This window comes from Rhipicephalus sanguineus, chromosome 11 (genome assembly GCF_013339695.2).
Source record: "Rhipicephalus sanguineus isolate Rsan-2018 chromosome 11, BIME_Rsan_1.4, whole genome shotgun sequence".
In the NCBI taxonomy this organism is placed as follows: Eukaryota; Metazoa; Arthropoda; class Arachnida; order Ixodida; family Ixodidae; genus Rhipicephalus; species Rhipicephalus sanguineus.
In genome coordinates, this window is record NC_051186.1 from 144,840,030 (window position 1) to 144,858,001 (window position 17,972).

Consider the following 17,972-nt stretch of genomic DNA (forward strand, 5'->3'; position numbering starts at 1 on the left):
ACACACAGAGACAGCACCCTTGCTGCGGGCCGGCTGTTCTATTCTGAACTTCTGTATGCTGAGGGACACTAAAGAGCAAAACGATTTTTCATGTACTAGTAAACTACTATTTCACGATACTAAAAAACACCACGCTTGCTGCGAGAAGATGCTTAGCAAGCGAGGAAACGTACAAAGAAAAAATGTGGGTGGCGACGCCACCTTGAAGTTTCCACACATTCGCCATCACGTCACATATTTTGACAGCGCCTACTAGGGCCTACGTACTTCATAATCGGTAAAAATGAAGTACATTGTCCTCTGAGGTGGCCATAGACTTAACATACCAAGTCTGAGGAAATTTTGGGGGTGGTGAAACCTGTCACGTGGTCATGAATGTCATTGCGCACGCGCTTAGTTTGTTTCATAAAGGTGGTGTATGTTTCAATAAACCAGTTGTTAGTCTGCGATCGTCCTGTCCACTTCGTTTCTGGTGTCTCGTCCTTAGCACAGTTATATTTTCTCAATTATGTCTTACCAACTAGCCCCCCAACGTACGCTTCTCGATCCGCTCATTGTTAGAAATTCAGAAGAAGTCCTACAATCTAAAAGTGCGGAGAGCTGGGCTTGTTGGTTGTACATGATTAGAAAAAACAGCACAAAAAACCACAGGACATACAGGAAGGGAACACACGCAGCGCTGAGCTCTGAACAAATTTATTGTAAAAAACCAAATGCATCACCTATAAATACACATGATAACCACTCATATAATAGTGGGTCACTGGACATAGCACAGATAGGCTGCGAATAGCACAACCGAGACAGATTACGTCAAACCCCTCCGTAGATACTCCATTTCCTTGGGCAATAATGCGATTGACGGGGTGCCGACACAGTTTTCACCCAACTGCACAATCTTATACGCTTCAACAACTTCACGTGTTAGGCGATCCCTGTGTTTACTGACAACACTACATTTCTCAAAAATAGGTGAGCACGTGCCTGACCTACAGTCGATGGCTAACCAACCATCTCGTGCACGTTTTACATTGTTGTCACGCTCTCTCATTCTATCGTTAGCACAATGACCCGTCTGACCTACATAATATCTACCACATGTGAGAGGAATCTGATACACAACATTTTCAATACAATCGATATACCTAGTTCTGTGCTTCTTCTGACAACCTTTTTCCCGGTTCATTGAATTGTATGGCCTCGTCAAACGGCAAATACCGTTTAATTTTGCAGGAGCAGAAAACACCACCTTAATGTTTGCTTTTTGCGCGATTCTTTTCAAGTTATGAGATGTTCTGTGTATCTATAGAATGACAGCCACTTTTTCTTTTTTGCCCTTTTCAGGTTCATGATTTTCCTTATTCACGCTCTGTGTGCGTTGTGTGCATTCCCTTCCTGTGTGTCCTGTGGTTTTTTGCACTGTTTTTTCTAATCCTACCATCTATTGTACCCTTGGCTAATAGGGCTGTATATTGCCTTTCAATAGATGTTAGAGATTTGTACTATTCTATTCCTCATGACCGGCACAAGGGGAGAAATTCGGCCTTGTTGGTAAGACATTTTTGTTGAAAGTTAGCGCACGTGTTGTGTCCTCCCTTCTCGTCCTTGTGTCATTTTGCGCTAAATTTTTTCTAACCTCATGACCAATTGTTAATTGCAGTGGAAGAATGCATTGACCTGTATGGCAATACGCGTTTTCGAAGTTTATATCGGGGAGACCGGCAATTTCAGACAGCGCCTGCGCCAGCATCAGAACGATGTGAAAAACAAGAAAGTGGCATCTAATGCACTGGCGGAGCATGCGGATACGACTAATCACACTATAGATTGGTTGAATGCGAGCATTATCGGGAAGGAAAGAAACTGGACGTCACGCCTGCATCTTGAGTCCCTCGAGATGCAATCTACTGAACAGACGTTGAATCGTAATGTTAGAAACTTTCCCTCGTGCTATATGTGGTGCTTGCGTCACTTACTGAAACCTATATAGTTAGATGCTTTTAGTGTTCTTGGCTTCATTGTGAACAAGGAAGCCAAAACGTATAAAAGCCGAGTATGGAAGCCGAAACGTCGTTTCTTTTAACTTTTATTTGGTCGGTGATTGCCTTTTACTCATCATGTTTTCAAAGTTTGTGTGGCGTACCTGTGCGCAGCTTTTTACAACTTTTATCTTCTTACCTGAAGACATCGTACATTTTATGGGAAGGCATACCATTCATCCATTCATCCAGAAAGAAGATAGAATCATGCATTGCCCCCATTCTCAGCGACATTTCTTTAGCAAAAGTTGACAAAGCTGTGGTTGATAGTCTAAGTAACCTCAACATAATCAAGGTTCACAGATTTGTAGACCACTAGTATCTCCTCCTGTATGACAATGACTACGCAGTTAACCTGTCATGCGCACTGGATATTCCTTCTTCTTTTAAAGATAGCTTTAAGCCCCTAACTCTCACGCATGAGATGCCTGTTGGCAATATGATCAAGTTCCTTGAACATATGCCAACAAATATGCTTCCCGTTTTCCGTCTGGAGAGGTGTGACTGACCACATCGGACCCAAGCCGTGAGCACTGCCGCCGCCATCAACCCCTGCAGTTCTCAGGCCATGGAGTGCGAACTACCACCCAGGACTGGAGTGCAAACGCCATGCTAGGTGAGATGAGCAGTTATTCGCTGGACGTGTGCTTGCTACTTATTCATTGTTGTTTCCCCCAGTAATGCGGAACACTGCACCGCTGAGGTGTTTTGTTAATTTGATGTGCTACTGTATTTGTCGCAATTGGCAGATGTGTATCTGAGGTAAATAAACACCTTCAGTTGAAAGACTTGTCTCTGTCCCCACTGGCCTGAAACCCGCCGCAGTCGCAACTCAACGCGAACCGCGGGATAAGGAGGCCACAGCTCTGACTGTTAGGGCTGCTGCGTGGTACTAGTGAGAGTGACTGACACTCCAATAGCGCGCAGAGCGATCCAAACGAGGGTCAGGTTCGCACGCGTGGCTTGTTGTGTTCATGTTTCAAAAAAGAACTCGTATATAACGTGCTCTCAGCGCTTTGCATTGAGCCTTCACGAAAACCGCTTCTTTCCCTGGAGTGGCCGTATTCCCTTACACCTATGTTTTACAGCTCAAACATGCGAAGCATCGTTCAGCAGATAAGTTTAACACTTTCGTGACCGCGGAAAAATCGGTTGTTCCACAGAAAATACTTGATGCGTAGGGTATCAAATGCTAGAGGAGGAATTGGCCTTTCCAACAGTATTAGTTCAAGACAATGGATTTATTTCGAATATAATAAAAAGATTACCAAACAAAGAAAAATGCATCAAAAAGAAAAAACGATTCATAAAAACATCAATACTACTCTGCAAAAAAAGATCAAAATATACGTTTTGAACGCAAAGCTCTCGCAGAATAATACTGAAAATATAAGCTCTGTAAGTACAAAGATTATTTACATAAATACAAGAATATAGACACTAGTGCCTATCATACCACCGCGCGATGCAGTTTCTCGACGCAGAAAAACAAAGGCTGGCTGCACATGTTTCGGGAAAAAAAATTTTTCTTCTGCTCAACTTTCCTAGCATAGTTTGCAGTTCTGGTATTTTTCAATTTTCCTGTGTATTCGTTGAAATGAACAGTGTAGTCTGTTCCAAATTGGCAAAAATTCATAATTGTACCCTCATTTGACCTCTTTCTTCCACATATACTGCCAAATACCATACCGATCTTCAGATTTCACCATTTTCTCATCCACTGAAAGGTTCCGACGGGGTCAAAAAATAGCGTAGAAGAATCGTTCATCTGTTGCAATAGAGAAGGCACGTGGTGAAGCTTCTCGTGGGATGCAACGGTCCTCTTCTTCAGATCAGACACACTCAAGAAGCCTTCAACCTTTTTCGTGGCATCACTCACGGTGTATGAAGGCCTGGAAATATGTGTCGTCGACACCAACACCAATGCAAGCGCTGGAATTCAGCGATTACCATGTACACATGGACTGCGACGAACTTGCTCATCTTCTCTTCAGTAACCTCCCTCCAAGGATCCATCCCTATCACTGTATAAGAAAAGTGAGAAAAACAAAAGCGAAAGTGCGCGGTTTCCGTATATAGTTAGTGCAGAGAAAACGTCAGTGGAACAACCCGCGCCACCAACACGCGCCTCGCGAAGGTGAGAGAGAGAGAGAGACAGAGAGAGAGAGGCGAGCAGCCAGCCAGCCAACCGGCGTGCGCCGTTCAGCCGCGAACCGCGCCGGCGTCAGAGAAATCGCTCACTCGTTGTTGAGACTCGCTTCGAAGCAGCAGCAGCAGCAGATATGTCTGGCCGAGGCAAAGGCGGCAAGGGGCTCGGCAAGGGTGGCGCCAAGCGTCATCGCAAGGTCTTGCGTGACAACATCCAGGGCATCACCAAGCCTGCCATCCGTCGTCTGGCGCGCCGTGGTGGTGTCAAGCGCATCTCTGGCCTCATCTACGAGGAAACTCGCGGTGTTCTCAAGGTGTTCCTCGAGAACGTGATCCGCGACGCCGTCACCTACACCGAGCACGCAAAAAGGAAGACCGTGACGGCCATGGACGTCGTGTACGCCCTCAAGCGTCAGGGCCGCACCCTGTACGGATTCGGAGGCTAAGCAAGCAGCGTCGTCGCTCGCCTGCAAGCAAGAACCCAACAGCCCTCTTCAGGGCTACCAACTTGATGCTTGGGCAGTGATCCGATCGCTTTTGCCATACCCGCCTCCTCCCTCTTTGCATTTTGTCGTCCGTCGTCCTGCGAGAATCAAATCGCTCAGGTGAGCTCGTATCGCAACCGTCCTCCTCCTTCGCTGCCACTCGTTACGTTTCGGCCTTTGCTCTCGTTTCTGCCGCCGCAGTGCACGAATCACAGTGCCATCATCTTCTCGGCAGGCTGCTCAAAGCGAACTGCGCCTTTGGCTCCTCTCGTTGACAAAGCAACGTCGCTTACCCAATCGCGCGAAGAAAAAAATAAGAAGACCGCAGCTGTCCGGGTTTTTTGGAGACACAACTATGCTTAGGCAGCACGAACTCGCTTTTCCTTCGGAAGACGCTAGAAATATATACACATCAGCGCAATTGGCCACGTAGGCTATTCACTTTTTGGTGAGGGCATGCTCATACAGAGGCCACCCAGCTTTTGCATTCTATCAGCTTCTGTGATCTCACGTGTGAGCTGCTCGCGATGTTTCGCGACAGTTGTGCAATTCTGGAAGTACGCTTCACAAGCGCAATCTGTACACTGAATGGCGAGATGACCTGTGTTTACATGGAAAAAAAAAAAAACAATAATAATGCTCCCTTAAACGCTCGTTCAGGCACTTCTTAGCGGGCGATCAAGTAAGCAACGCCCACTGCGCATGCTGCAAACTGGGCGCGATGAGTTTGCTGTGCAAACGTTCCTTCGCCTGCTTTCAGTACACACGGCTCTTTTTTCTTTCTTTCTTTTCTTTTTTTTTTCCGGAGCACAGAACACAACCTTCGCGTCTCCTTTATGTGCCGCCTTTTTCCAAGCTGTGCGAAATCTCGTGTATGTGGTGGAAGCAGCAGAGAAGCGTGATTTGCTTCCTCGGGGGTCCTATTTCCAGCGCAGGTGGTGCACTACAGATGCCGTGGTCGCAAATCTATGAACCTTAGCTTCTTGGCTTCAGTCCTGTTCATGTCTTGCGTGTATATTTTTGTTTCTATCGTTTTCGCGAATAAAAAGAATAATAAGTGAGAATACTAACGAGAAAAAAGAAAACGTTGAATTCTGCGCCGTGCGAACACGTCGATGCTAAATCGCCGTTCTACCAGTGCGGGTCTCCTCCGCGAGATGGCGCCACCGCCCCGTGCTCCTGCCGGTTTTCTCTTGTTTTTATTTATTTATTTATGTATTATTACTGTTTTGTTTTTTTTTTTTTTCACGAGGGCGTTGCAGGGCTAGCTACAACTGGGGTAGAAGAAGGGACGCGAATAAACAAACGAGCTAACGAATAAGCGTGAACGAAATAAGAGGGACTCACTCTAGCTATCGTGAATGTTGTGTGTGACCTCTGAGACAGCGTCGCTTTTTTTTTTTTTTTTCTTTTGTTACGCGCCAGAGTGGAGTGGCTTTCTCGGGTCGTCTGATGTCGTTTCCGCCACGCCGCCCCCCTTTATTTCTTTTCTTTCGTTCATTCTGTCCTGGAGTCGGACATTGCGTCTTCCTTCATGTAGCCGCCTTGTATGTTGGCGCTGTCTCTCTCTGGTGGAATCTACTAGCACTCTATCACGGTGCTGCTTGGTCGTGCACTTGGCGTACGTTTCTGGCAAACAGAACTGTTCATTTGTGCAGCATGCGGTGAAGGCAGTAACCTCGGAGCAATCGTCTCAAATGAGCGGCAGCGTCAGTAAAGTACTCAGTGGGATCATACGGAAGAAAGAAGCTTGTTGGCGCGACCATTGCGCCTTTGCGTTACCGCAGTACGGTGATGTGGGAGCGGGGGGGTGGGAGGGAGGGAAGGGGGGGGGGGGGGGGGGGGGGGGGGGCAGGGCCAAAGGTGATGTGATCCGTCGTAGCGCGATGCGCGCCGCGCTGCCTGCGGTCGGCATGAATGGTGTCATCTCAGACTCTACGGTATCCCTTCGCGATGCAACGAGCTACGGCGTCGATTGAACTATTGCCTGATAGGCAAGACAAATGCGCAGCCGGCTGTACTGTACGGGGGAATTGGTGTCGTTTTCGTGTACGTTTTTGCCAGCCGCGAACAGTGCGACCGCGCGGAAATGGGCATCAACCAGCATCCTGGCGAACGCCGCCCTTGCTCGCGCGCGGGGACGGGTTCTCGCGCGTTGGCCAATGGGAGGAGAGGGAAGTGCCGTGCGGCGAAGCCCGCCGCTCCGAGCCGGAGACGTTCCGGCCAGAGTCGTTCCAGCACTCGTTGTGATCGGACGCGCCATGGCCCGACGAAGGGCGCCGCGTCTCCTCCCATCTGACAACGGCACAAAGCAAACCGCGCGCAAGAGTACCGGTGGCAAGGCTCCGCGTAAGCAGCTTGCTACCAAGGCTGCTCGCAAGAGTGCCCCTGCCACAGGCGGGGTTAAGAAGCCTCATAGATATCGCCCTGGTACCGTGGCCCTGCGTGAAATTCGCCGTTACCAGAAATCGACCGAACTTCTGATCCGCAAGCTTCCCTTTCAGCGCCTGGTGAGAGAAATCGCTCAGGACTTCAAGACGGACCTCCGTTTCCAGAGTTCTGCCGTGATGGCCCTTCAGGAAGCTAGCGAGGCCTACCTGGTTGGCCTTTTCGAAGACACCAACCTGTGCGCCATCCACGCCAAGCGCGTCACCATCATGCCAAAGGACATCCAGCTGGCTCGGCGCATTCGCGGAGAGCGCGCTTAAAGTTGGGCTGCTCCCTGCGCTTCGGTCGACAGGCAAGCGTCAACAAACGGTCCTTCTCAGGACCACCAACATGTCTGCTTTGGCTACGAGACCACGTCAGGGCACGTACTCCGGCCGCACCCTGTTGCTCTCATGTGTGCAGGATTCGTAGCTTGATTGTTTGTAGTATTGTTTTTTTTTTTTTTTCTCTAGTCTTACTGTACCCGTCTTGCTGGGCAGTCTGTGTGCTGGCTATTGGCGCAATTCTCTTCATCGCGCGCATGGTGGACGACAAGGATTTTTACGAAGAGTTAAAAAAAAAAAAGAAAAGAAAGCAGGCGGTGAAGATCTCAGCGCTCCCGAAGTTGTTTGTTTTGCTTTCGGTTTTGCGGGCGCGCAGGAAATGTGCGTGTGTTGCCGGCCTCCGTGAGAGCCCTGGTGTATTGCTTCATTTTTCAATAGTAGGGTGGGCGCAGTTAATTGAAATAACCAAAATAGAACGGAGAGAAGCGTGCGAACTTGAGCTTGTTGGTACACCGTTCATAATTAAAAAAAAAAAAGACAAAAACAGCGTGAAAACTAGAAGGAGGAGACAGACGACACAGGACTCCAGCGCTAGCCCGGGTTTGTCTGTCTCGTCCTTGTAGATTTTTTTTTTTTTTTTTTTTTTCGCTATGAAAACAGAGAGGGAACGGGCGCGGAGATGGTGAATGCAGAGCGAAAACCAGCCGCGTCACACATTTGGGTGGTCCTGAGAAGGACCGTTGGATGGATGGCGACGAGCGTGCGAAAAGCGTGCCCGCTTACGCCTTCTTCTCCGTCTTCTTTGGGAGGAGCACGGCCTGAATGTTAGGCAGCACGCCGCCCTGCGCGATGGTGACGCCGGAAAGCAGCTTGTTGAGCTCCTCGTCGTTGCGGATGGCGAGCTGCAAGTGACGGGGGATGATCCTGGTCTTCTTGTTGTCACGAGCGGCGTTGCCCGCCAGCTCGAGCACCTCGGCGGCGAGGTACTCGAGCACGGCAGCCAGGTAGACTGGGGCGCCCGCTCCGACGCGCTCAGCGTAGTTGCCCTTGCGCAGGAGGCGGTGGATACGGCCCACGGGGAACTGGAGCCCCGCGCGGCTGGAACGGGTCTTGCTCTTGCCCTTCGCCTTGCCGCCTTTGCCACGTCCGGACATGGTGGTGCTTTCGGTTTGAAACGAAGACGAGGAAAGAAACAGCTGTTCGTACTACTGAGAGCTGCGCTCGACTACCACCATCGTCGGTCGTACCCGCCATCGTCGAGCGGCGCCGAAGGAGGGTGCGAGAGGGAGAAGCCGCGCGAACCAATGGGACGCGCGCCTTCCGCTGCTCTCGTGAACACCCCTCCCCCAAATAAAAGCGCCGCGCGTTTTTTTTCGGGTCGCATTCTGCTCCCGTGAGTTGTCGGTTGCGGATAGCGGATATCGGTCGCGATGCCTCCGCAGCCCTCTGGTAAAGCCGTGAAGAAGGCCGGCAAGGCCCAGAAAAATGTGCGCGCCACGGATAAGAAGAAGAAGAAGCGCCGCAGGAAGGAGAGCTTCTCCATCTACATCTACAAGGTGCTGAAGCAGGTGCACCCCGACACTGGAGTCTCCAGCAAGGCCATGTCCATCATGAACAGCTTCGTGAACGATATCTTCGAGCGTATCGCCGCGGAGTCGTCGCGTCTTGCTCACTACAACAAGCGCTCGACCATCACGAGCCGGGAGATCCAGACTGCCGTGCGCCTGCTGCTGCCCGGCGAGTTGGCGAAGCACGCGGTGTCCGAGGGCACCAAGGCCGTCACCAAGTACACCAGCTCTAAGTAGGCGTACCTCGGGCCAGCAACACCCATCAACGGCTCTTATCAGAGCCACCCTAATTGTTTGCGTCGGCATTGGGTTCTGTTGCGAGAGTTTGCAACTCCGTTCCGTCCACTCTGTTGTAAATCGCTGCTCCTAGATTGACGGCACTGCGAGGGAAAAAAACAGAAAGTGAAGAGGAAGTGCGCAGACAAAAGCAGAGCGTGTTGCGGAAAGTTAGTTGTGACAGCGCAAGTGAAAAAAAAAATTTTGGTACGCAAGAAATCGCGCTGGTCGTCAGGCAAAACTTGCGAAAGTAACTGAATGAAGGTCTAAAATAGAATTCGGGCGAGCTGGCAAAGCTTGTGAACACGAAGAATGCGACCTACGTGAGAAATTGAAGTGTAGGAGTTTGGGGCGGCACTGTTATAAGGGAGCTCAAAGGAAGCTCTGATTTATGCAGGAAACAAAAGTGGGGGCCCTAATATTGTGAGCACTGTCAATGACAAGAGTGAGGGTAGCAGAGGATTGGTACCCTGAAACTGCACCGTCAGCGGAAAAGACGCGCGTCCTGGGCTGAAATGCAAGGTCGGACATGCTACAGAAGTCGTACATGTATAAGTATCGGCGAGGCTAGAAGGCGCGGGCGCAGTAAAGATACGGCATACGAATGGAAACGAAGTTGAGTGCCTCAAATCATGAAAGGTACGAGCCCGCTGGAACGACACACTCACAGGCGAGAAAGGAGACATGAAATACCTACTTCAGTAGAACAGCGGAGCACGCCGGCACTCTGTGATGGATCGCAATGATGTGATGAACCAGGTTATTGAGTAATCAGGCAAAAATAAAAGTTATGAAAATAGCATTTAAGGGCAGAGGGTAAGCCCTATACGTCGGATGCAATTTTTTCCATGTTTGAGGAAGCGTTTTCTCAGTGAATGAAAGTGGTACGTACATATTTGCCGTTGTTTAAGTGTACCTGATCCACGAAAATCTATCTAATATTACAATTTGGGTGAAGTCTTTTTTTTTTTTTTTGTTTGTTTGTTTGTTGTGTTTTTACTAGTAGGACTTAAGTTTGGGCTAATTTGCATCCTCTAACGTTTCTGAACACGAAAGGTATGAAGTGCATCATTTAAATTGCGGTAGAGTATGCACTTGTGTAGAATACAAGGAAAAATACTGAACTAGTTATCTTGCAATTTGTGGGAAAGCAATGGCACGTAAGTAATAAGCGACGTGGTTTTGAGATAACCGAGTTTACAGTGGAAAAAACTGTTGAAAAGCGCGCATCTCCTGCCACAAACACAGTTCAAGTGTTTTGTTCAGTAGCTACGAGTTTGGTAATCATTGTGAAAGTAATTTGTTCACTTTTGAGCCTGTCGTCGTGCTTGCCTTGGCTCTCTTGTGAGCTGTCGTGCAGCTCTATGCGGTCAACTTGTTTCACCAAATTGACTGTGTTTTGTCCAGGCTTCAAATGGAATTATTCGATAAGTTGTGCACGCGTGATAGTGCCATCACTAAAAGAAAGAACAGCATCCAATGTTCGCAATCGTGAAGACTCTGAAGCGCAAACAAAGAGAGCGAAGGCTCTGCGACTGGACTGCGGTTAGCTCAACGCTTGCACGGCACAGTTTGCGCGAGGGTTTATGTGTAGTTGCACCAGAAATAATAGTCACGTCGATTAGAGCGTACCCGTTGTGAACCTGCACGCGTTTCCCCTTGGAAGGGCGTTGAAAAGGCTGAGATGTTGGACGACGAAGAGCTTTCAGGTTCAGCGTCGCGCGCCTCAGTACGTCGGCGGCATTTATTCGCATATATAAGAGAACGCTATTGATGGCCGCTAAATGTACGCTCGCTGAAGACGTTATTTACTCGCGGAATCTCAAATTACCGACAGGCATGGCAGAGACAGGGTGTAACCGACAAGTGCTTGTACACAGCTGACTCCAGACAAGCATGCTGGGTTTTGTGCAGGAAGTGCCAAGAAAACGCGAATATGGAACGTATGGCGAAAGGGATTCAATTGCGAAATTGCAAAGAAGTAAAAAAAAGAAGTGCTCCTTTTTTTTTTTTTTTTTTTTTCCCCTTACCCTGTGTCCTTAAAGTGATAGCACAATGGGAAAGCCTGAAGACGTTAGAAATGCTGGAAGCTATAAGTGACGCAACGTTGTACAGTGATTACTGATAGAGTGACCGAAGTTTTGCACAGAAAATGATCTCGTTTGGTTAATGCAGCGATACCATCTGGAAGGGTGTTGCACAAAGCAAGATCACGCTGCAATGCAGGTGAGTTATACGGTTTTGTTTTGCCGAGAACGAATTTTCGGCAAGGACCGCAAGATAGTGGGATGCCACGAACAACCTATATTTGTTTCTATGGATGGCAGCATACTTTTGTAACACCAGCGCTATCTTTCTTCTCTGCGTATTTTTTAAGGAGAGCGGCGATTTTTGCCACGTTGCTGGGAGCCCTGCATGAGAGCACTATCGACTGCGCAGTGGGAAGGAACATTTCCTTAAAGCATGTGCAAGTGCATGCGCGCACAAGGCATGACTGCGAAGTTGTTTTGCTTTTTATTTATTTATTTATTTATTTATTCATTAATTTATTGGTGCAACCAGCATCGCCCAAGTGGGCTTTATTGTACGCGGGTGAAAAGAAATAAATAAAATCAAAGCGCTGCACACTCGAGAAAAGTGGAACGCGTTCGACCAGCAGTGCGTGCGCATTCACGAATAGTGCACATCTTGTAGTGGCGAATGAAAAGCCGTCAGCGGGAAGATCGACAACACACGCATCCAACTCGTTCCATTGACGAATAGTGAAAGGAAAAAAAAAAAAAAAAGAATTAGCGAAGACACCGGTACGAGAGCCGATCTCACGGATTGTTTTTCGAGTGATCATTTCTATGTGACACGTAGCATGGGCTCATCGTGTACAAAGTTTTGTTACTGCGAATTTCACCACAAAAGATGGAATGGAAAAGAAGTTTCCGTACTAAGTTGCTTCTAATCCGGGTAATACTGGAGTTAAAGGCATCAGCACTGCATGGTCTTGCGTCCGACACGCCCTTTTAAAGCTCTAATCAACTTATCTCGGACAGGAACGAGTATATGGCAGCTGGGAAACCTGCTTCTCTCGTATTCTTGCTACTTGCTTTGCAAAACTCGAGAAGAGAATACCTTGGAGATCATTGGTAGCCGCATTCGTGCTGGACTGTTAGCCGAAAATGACGGTGTGGAAAAGTGAGGGACGAATTTTAACCGCCTTCCCCCCGTAAGCCCTTTCTGTTGTGGCTCTTTGAGTACGCAATAACTGCATCGCGTGGGCGCGGGGAATGTTTGTATGCTTTGTGCATCATCGATGGATGGGGACTGCAGGCTAAATCGGCGTATATACACATGCGGAGTCGCGTCACCAAACTATCGAAAATTTCTTTAGAGCAGCATAGAGCATTACGGTTCCTTTTCCGATTTCATTAGCAAAAACCAATAACTCATTAGTTACGTCGCGTTAAGCGCCTGCGGAAACGACGCAATGTACACAACACGGAAAGGGAACACCTAATTAACTTGCTCAAGTCAGAACTGAAAGCAAAAATGACTAAAGCTAGAAAGTTTTATTTCAGTACCACATTAACCTCTTTTATGAAAACCAATCCGCGTAAGTTTTGGCAAACCATCAATCCCACTACTTCCTGCCCGTCATCTTTTGTAATAAATGAAGTGTCCTGTTCAGATTCCTCGACAATATCGGAAGGATTTAGTGACTATTTCAAATCTGTATTTGGAGATGATAGCGGTACTACCCCTGACATTGATGGTAACCCGGAAATATGTCCGATTCCAGAACTTGAAATTAGTTGTACCGGCATTTATAACCTTCTCTTGAGCATCGACACTAATAAAAGTGCCGGACCGGATGGAATACCAAATATGTTCTTGAAGCGTTATGCGGAATGGAACGCTCGTTATTTAGCGATAATTTTTCGTAAATCATTAGACACATGTACAGCGCCGACAATTTGGAAAATCGCCAATGTAATTCCTGTCTTTAAATCGGGTAATAAGCAACAAATTTCCAACTAAAGACCTATTTCCTTAACGTGTACTTGTTGCAAGCTCTTAGAGCACATAATTCATAAGCATATTCTTCGGTACCTCTCTGAAAATGACATACTATCGCAGAATCAACATGGTTTCCGCCCTGGCCTTTCCACAACTACCCAACTCATTGAATTCACCCATGACATCGCTTCAGCCCTGAATAATCGAGGTCAAGTTGATGCCATACTTATAGATTACAAAAAAGCATTTGTGTCACAGAAAACTTGTTTTTAGGCTCAGCAAAATTATTAGTAACGAGAAAATACTAGGTTGGATAGCTGATTGGTTACGTTTAAGGACACAATTTGTCACTTTCAATCACGCGCAGTCACTGTCGGCCGCGGTTACTTCCGGTGTACCGCAGGGCTCGGTTCTTGGGCCCTTGCTATTCATTATTTACATTAATGATGTAGCACAGGTCATTAGGGACACACCGGTGAGACTGCGGTTGTACGCTGACGACTGTGTGCTTTATACCTGTGTAACTAACATACGTGATCAAGAGGGTCTCAACAATGTATTTTCATCTTTTTGTGCATGGAGCACCGCGTGGCAAATGAGTATTAATTACCAAAAGACTGTTCAAATGACTTTTACTATGAAAAAGCAGCCGCTAGTTTTCCGCTACAGTTACAATGGGCACTACCTTAACTCTGTGAAAACATTTAAATATCTTGGAATTACCTTCACCGAAAATCTAAAGTGGCACCTGCATATTGAAACCATTTGTGCTAGGGCACTTAGGAAACTGGGATACCTGAAACGAACCCTCAAGCACTCTACCAGGGACTGCAAATTAACTGCTTACAAATCCCTCGTCAGGCCGTTACTAGAATACGCCTCGGTGGTATGGTCGCCTTACACTGCAGTTGACATTAATAAGCTTGAGGCCATACAAAAGAAAGCAATACGGTTCATTTTTCGCAGATATGACCGCGATTTTTCTCCTTCTGCTCACGCATGCGCTTTGTCGCTAGAACCTTTGGCTCATCGACGCACGCTTGAGCGTATCGCACTGCTTGATCAGATTGTACACGGCCACAGTCGCATCCAAGCGCCGATACATTTCAGTCATTCCACTAGGCGTGCCACGCGCCGATCCCACGCACTTAATATTATTCCTTTTCAGCCATTTGTAAATTCCTTTAAGTACTCTTTTTTTCCAAGCGTTGTCAAAATTTGGAACAGCTTAGATGGCTTCTTGCGGGAAAGGCCAACTGAACAGTTTGTGGAAGAATTGCCGAACCACATTTTGTGATCCTTTAATGATGCCTTATTGTACGTCGAGTATCATGCATTGTAACTCGTGTCCCCTCTTGTGCTTTGTATGATTCAATGTTTTGTATGCTTGTAGTTTTATTCACTAACTCATGTACCCACTCCTGCTATGTCTCGTTCTATCGAGATAGCAGTATTTGTAAATAAATAAATAAATGCGTACACACACACAAACACACTCTTAGTAGCACAGCCGTGCATTGGCCAGCGCGTAGGAGTGCACCTTCTAAAATGGTGCGTGCCAGAAGTCGCGGCTCGTGACGGTTGCGAGGGTTTGTTGACATGTTGTTTTCTGGAATGGTCGCTACGTGTGTGCATTTTTCCGGTTTTTGTGTAAGAAACATGGCTGCATCGCGTAAATATAATGTTTTCGTGGCATTTTCAGAAGCTTTCATTGGCGATTGTCCTCGCCAAGGAATGATTTTGTTGCGTAGTCATCCATCTGTCTTCCGAGAACTTTGGGCGCGTGTTGTGTTTGTAATAGTAAACGTGCGGTTTTCTGACAATCAGTATAAAATATACGGGGTAAAAATTACGCAAACTGAAGGCCGAAAGCTTTCTCACCGAACGACGAAAATTTCCAAAGAAAGCAGCTTTGGACGCCGCTCAATTAAAGAACATACAATACGAACTAACCTACCAGCACTAACTTAAACGACCCGTTTAAACAGAATGAAATTCTTATATCAGCTGCTTGCTGAAAGGACACGACAACGTAGACCTTACAGAAATCGTTGCGTTTTTATCTGCACACGCCACGCGAGAAAGGCATGAGCTCACAATAACGGCCTGTGTGACGCGTAACAACTGCTTGAAATATTTATTCTTTCCGCATTCTATGCACGACTGGTCGTGGTTTTTCAACAATCTTCAATCTCCGTAACGCCTTACATTGTGATGTTGATTAGGCTTGTACCGCGGGATGTTTAGTGCGTCGTTTCTGGTTTGAGTTGTCTTGTGATTACTCATACTTGGTCGAGGTAAACAGCGCAAAAAACGAAGACAGAGTAAAGGAGGGACACAACGCGAGCGCTGACTTTCAACTGAAAACGTTAATGAAGAAACACCAAACATATACATTTTTTTTTTTTTGCGCACGCTTTCACAAGGCAAGGAAAAAAAAAAGAAGAAAACACTTCTGCGTGGCACGAGGCAGCTATCTTAACAACGTGAGCGGTTACAATAATCTAAAAAAGATATTTCATTGTCATGGAGGGCAATTGACTGCTGACTGACGCAATTTGGCCCTGCCTTTTGAATTCTCTGGTCCTCGAACTTTTTGCGCTGTTTACCTCGACCAACTATGAATCGTTACCAACTTGCCCAGCTTTCAATTCTACTTGTGATTACTGTTGCGTGTTTTATGTAGTGGCTTTCTTCATTTGTTTCCTGTTATGCTCTCGTTAACGTGTAACCCCACCCCGCGGAAATCCCTAAAAGGGATTGCAGTATTCACAAATAAAACCTGGCGCAGTTGGTGAGATGTGGAGCTTACCGTAGCGTATCGTCCAGCACAGAAAACGACCGGTCGGCGCGGGTTCTTCACTTGTTTTTTTTTTTAACGCCAATCGTGAGTGGATGGCCACTTGGAAGAAAAGTGTGAACGGCAAATGTAGCAGCGTCATCAGCTAGCTGTGCCGCGCCACAAACTGGCGGAAGAGGGGCGAGAGAGAGCAGAGGAGCTGCACTCTCACTCTCTTCCGTCCATCACAATGCTGAAATGGCATTTAGGTGTGAGCGTATCTCGGAAACTAGCGGAGCTATCGCGGCCAAATTTCACCCCCGCGTAGGCGTCGGAAGACGCTGCAAACCTGCCAAGTTTTACGTGCTGGCGGCGAGCACTGCACGAGCGCGCCTTGTTTTGCGATTCATGACCAGCTCGGCTTGCTCGGAATCAGTGTTGTAGTCACTTGGTTCGCGGCCATTTGCCGTGCAAAAGGGTCGGTCGCAGGGGAATTGTGCACTGCAGTTGAAGATATGTCTGATCCGACAAGAGAAAAGGACAACAGGAAAGAAAAGAAAAGGACGACATCATTGAGAAGTCGTAAAGTGCAGCTTGTTCCTCGTCTGGCGATTAGTTAAGTCGTCATGCGTGCCGTCCACCGAGGACGCGTTAAATTCGTTGCTCTGTCTTGTCGGCTTTTCAGGGGATTTTAGTGCTCTGTACGGACAGCTCGAACCTCGTCCCGAACGCCTACATAAAGTGCCGACATATTCGTACGTTATTTTATTCTTTTTCTTGACTGGTCTGCTATGCGATTTCCGGGCATCGCAGAGTGGCCTGAGACCGACCACGGCCGTGTGAATCACGAGGCAAGAAAAATAAGAAAAGTGAGAAAAACAAAAGCGAAAGTGCGCGGTTTCCGTATCTAGTTAGTGCAGAGAAAACGTCAGTGGAACAACCCGCGCCACCAACACGCGCCTCGCGAAGGTGAGAGAGAGAGAGAGACAGAGAGAGAGAGGCGAGCAGCCAGCCAGCCAACCGGCGTGCGCCGTTCAGCCGCGAACCGCGCCGGCGTCAGAGAAATCGCTCACTCGTTGTTGAGACTCGCTTCGAAGCAGCAGCAGCAGCAGATATGTCTGGCCGAGGCAAAGGCGGCAAGGGGCTCGGCAAGGGTGGCGCCAAGCGTCATCGCAAGGTCTTGCGTGACAACATCCAGGGCATCACCAAGCCTGCCATCCGTCGTCTGGCGCGCCGTGGTGGTGTCAAGCGCATCTCTGGCCTCATCTACGAGGAAACTCGCGGTGTTCTCAAGGTGTTCCTCGAGAACGTGATCCGCGACGCCGTCACCTACACCGAGCACGCAAAAAGGAAGACCGTGACGGCCATGGACGTCGTGTACGCCCTCAAGCGTCAGGGCCGCACCCTGTACGGATTCGGAGGCTAAGCAAGCAGCGTCGTCGCTCGCCTGCAAGCAAGAACCCAACAGCCCTCTTCAGGGCTACCAACTTGATGCTTGGGCAGTGATCCGATCGCTTTTGCCATACCCGCCTCCTCCCTCTTTGCATTTTGTCGTCCGTCGTCCTGCGAGAATCAAATCGCTCAGGTGAGCTCGTATCGCAACCGTCCTCCTCCTTCGCTGCCACTCGTTACGTTTCGGCCTTTGCTCTCGTTTCTGCCGCCGCAGTGCACGAATCACAGTGCCATCATCTTCTCGGCAGGCTGCTCAAAGCGAACTGCGCCTTTGGCTCCTCTCGTTGACAAAGCAACGTCGCTTACCCAATCGCGCGAAGAAAAAAATAAGAAGACCGCAGCTGTCCGGGTTTTTTGGAGACACAACTATGCTTAGGCAGCACGAACTCGCTTTTCCTTCGGAAGACGCTAGAAATATATACACATCAGCGCAATTGGCCACGTAGGCTATTCACTTTTTGGTGAGGGCATGCTCATACAGAGGCCACCCAGCTTTTGCATTCTAT

The 17,972-nt window shown here is 48.1% G+C and overlaps 5 protein-coding genes across 5 annotated transcripts in view; 4 read left to right on the forward strand and 1 right to left on the reverse strand.

Annotated features, from left to right (window-relative positions):
- LOC119375614 (histone H2A) overlaps window positions 1-8,611 on the reverse strand; it is a 372,224-nt gene extending 363,613 nt beyond the window's left edge. Inside the window, exon 1 of the mRNA XM_037645829.2 lies at window positions 8,140-8,611. Coding sequence (XP_037501757.1) covers window positions 8,163-8,537 — 375 coding nt within the window. The 5' untranslated portion in view covers window positions 8,538-8,611 and the 3' untranslated portion in view covers window positions 8,140-8,162. The remainder of the gene's footprint in view (window positions 1-8,139) is intronic.
- Window positions 4,268-4,692, forward strand: LOC119375617 (histone H4). The gene has a single exon (XM_037645833.2). The coding sequence runs from the start codon at window positions 4,322-4,324 to the stop codon at window positions 4,631-4,633; it is 312 nt and encodes a 103-aa protein (XP_037501761.1). The 5' UTR covers window positions 4,268-4,321; the 3' UTR covers window positions 4,634-4,692.
- LOC119375471 (histone H3) lies at window positions 6,934-7,449 on the forward strand. The gene has a single exon (XM_037645648.1). The coding sequence runs from the start codon at window positions 6,934-6,936 to the stop codon at window positions 7,378-7,380; it is 447 nt and encodes a 148-aa protein (XP_037501576.1). The 3' UTR covers window positions 7,381-7,449.
- A 145-nt stretch (window positions 8,612-8,756) lies between the features above and the next one.
- On the forward strand, window positions 8,757-9,198 carry LOC119375615 (histone H2B). Its single transcript, XM_037645830.2, has one exon. It carries the CDS (start codon window positions 8,814-8,816, stop codon window positions 9,186-9,188), a length of 375 nt encoding a protein of 124 aa, XP_037501758.1. The 5' UTR covers window positions 8,757-8,813; the 3' UTR covers window positions 9,189-9,198.
- Window positions 9,199-17,073: 7,875 nt separating this feature from the next.
- On the forward strand, window positions 17,074-17,499 carry LOC119375616 (histone H4). The gene has a single exon (XM_037645832.2). The coding sequence runs from the start codon at window positions 17,129-17,131 to the stop codon at window positions 17,438-17,440; it is 312 nt and encodes a 103-aa protein (XP_037501760.1). The 5' UTR covers window positions 17,074-17,128; the 3' UTR covers window positions 17,441-17,499.
- Window positions 17,500-17,972: the final 473 nt, after the last annotated feature.

Excerpts from the sequence above, each read along its gene's own strand:
- LOC119375617 (XM_037645833.2), top strand. The coding sequence starts at position 4,322 with ATGTCTGGCCGAGGCAAAGGCGGCAAGGGGCTCGGCAAGGGTGGCGCC.
- LOC119375471 (XM_037645648.1), top strand. The coding sequence starts at position 6,934 with ATGGCCCGACGAAGGGCGCCGCGTCTCCTCCCATCTGACAACGGCACA.
- LOC119375615 (XM_037645830.2), top strand. The coding sequence starts at position 8,814 with ATGCCTCCGCAGCCCTCTGGTAAAGCCGTGAAGAAGGCCGGCAAGGCC.
- LOC119375616 (XM_037645832.2), top strand. The coding sequence starts at position 17,129 with ATGTCTGGCCGAGGCAAAGGCGGCAAGGGGCTCGGCAAGGGTGGCGCC.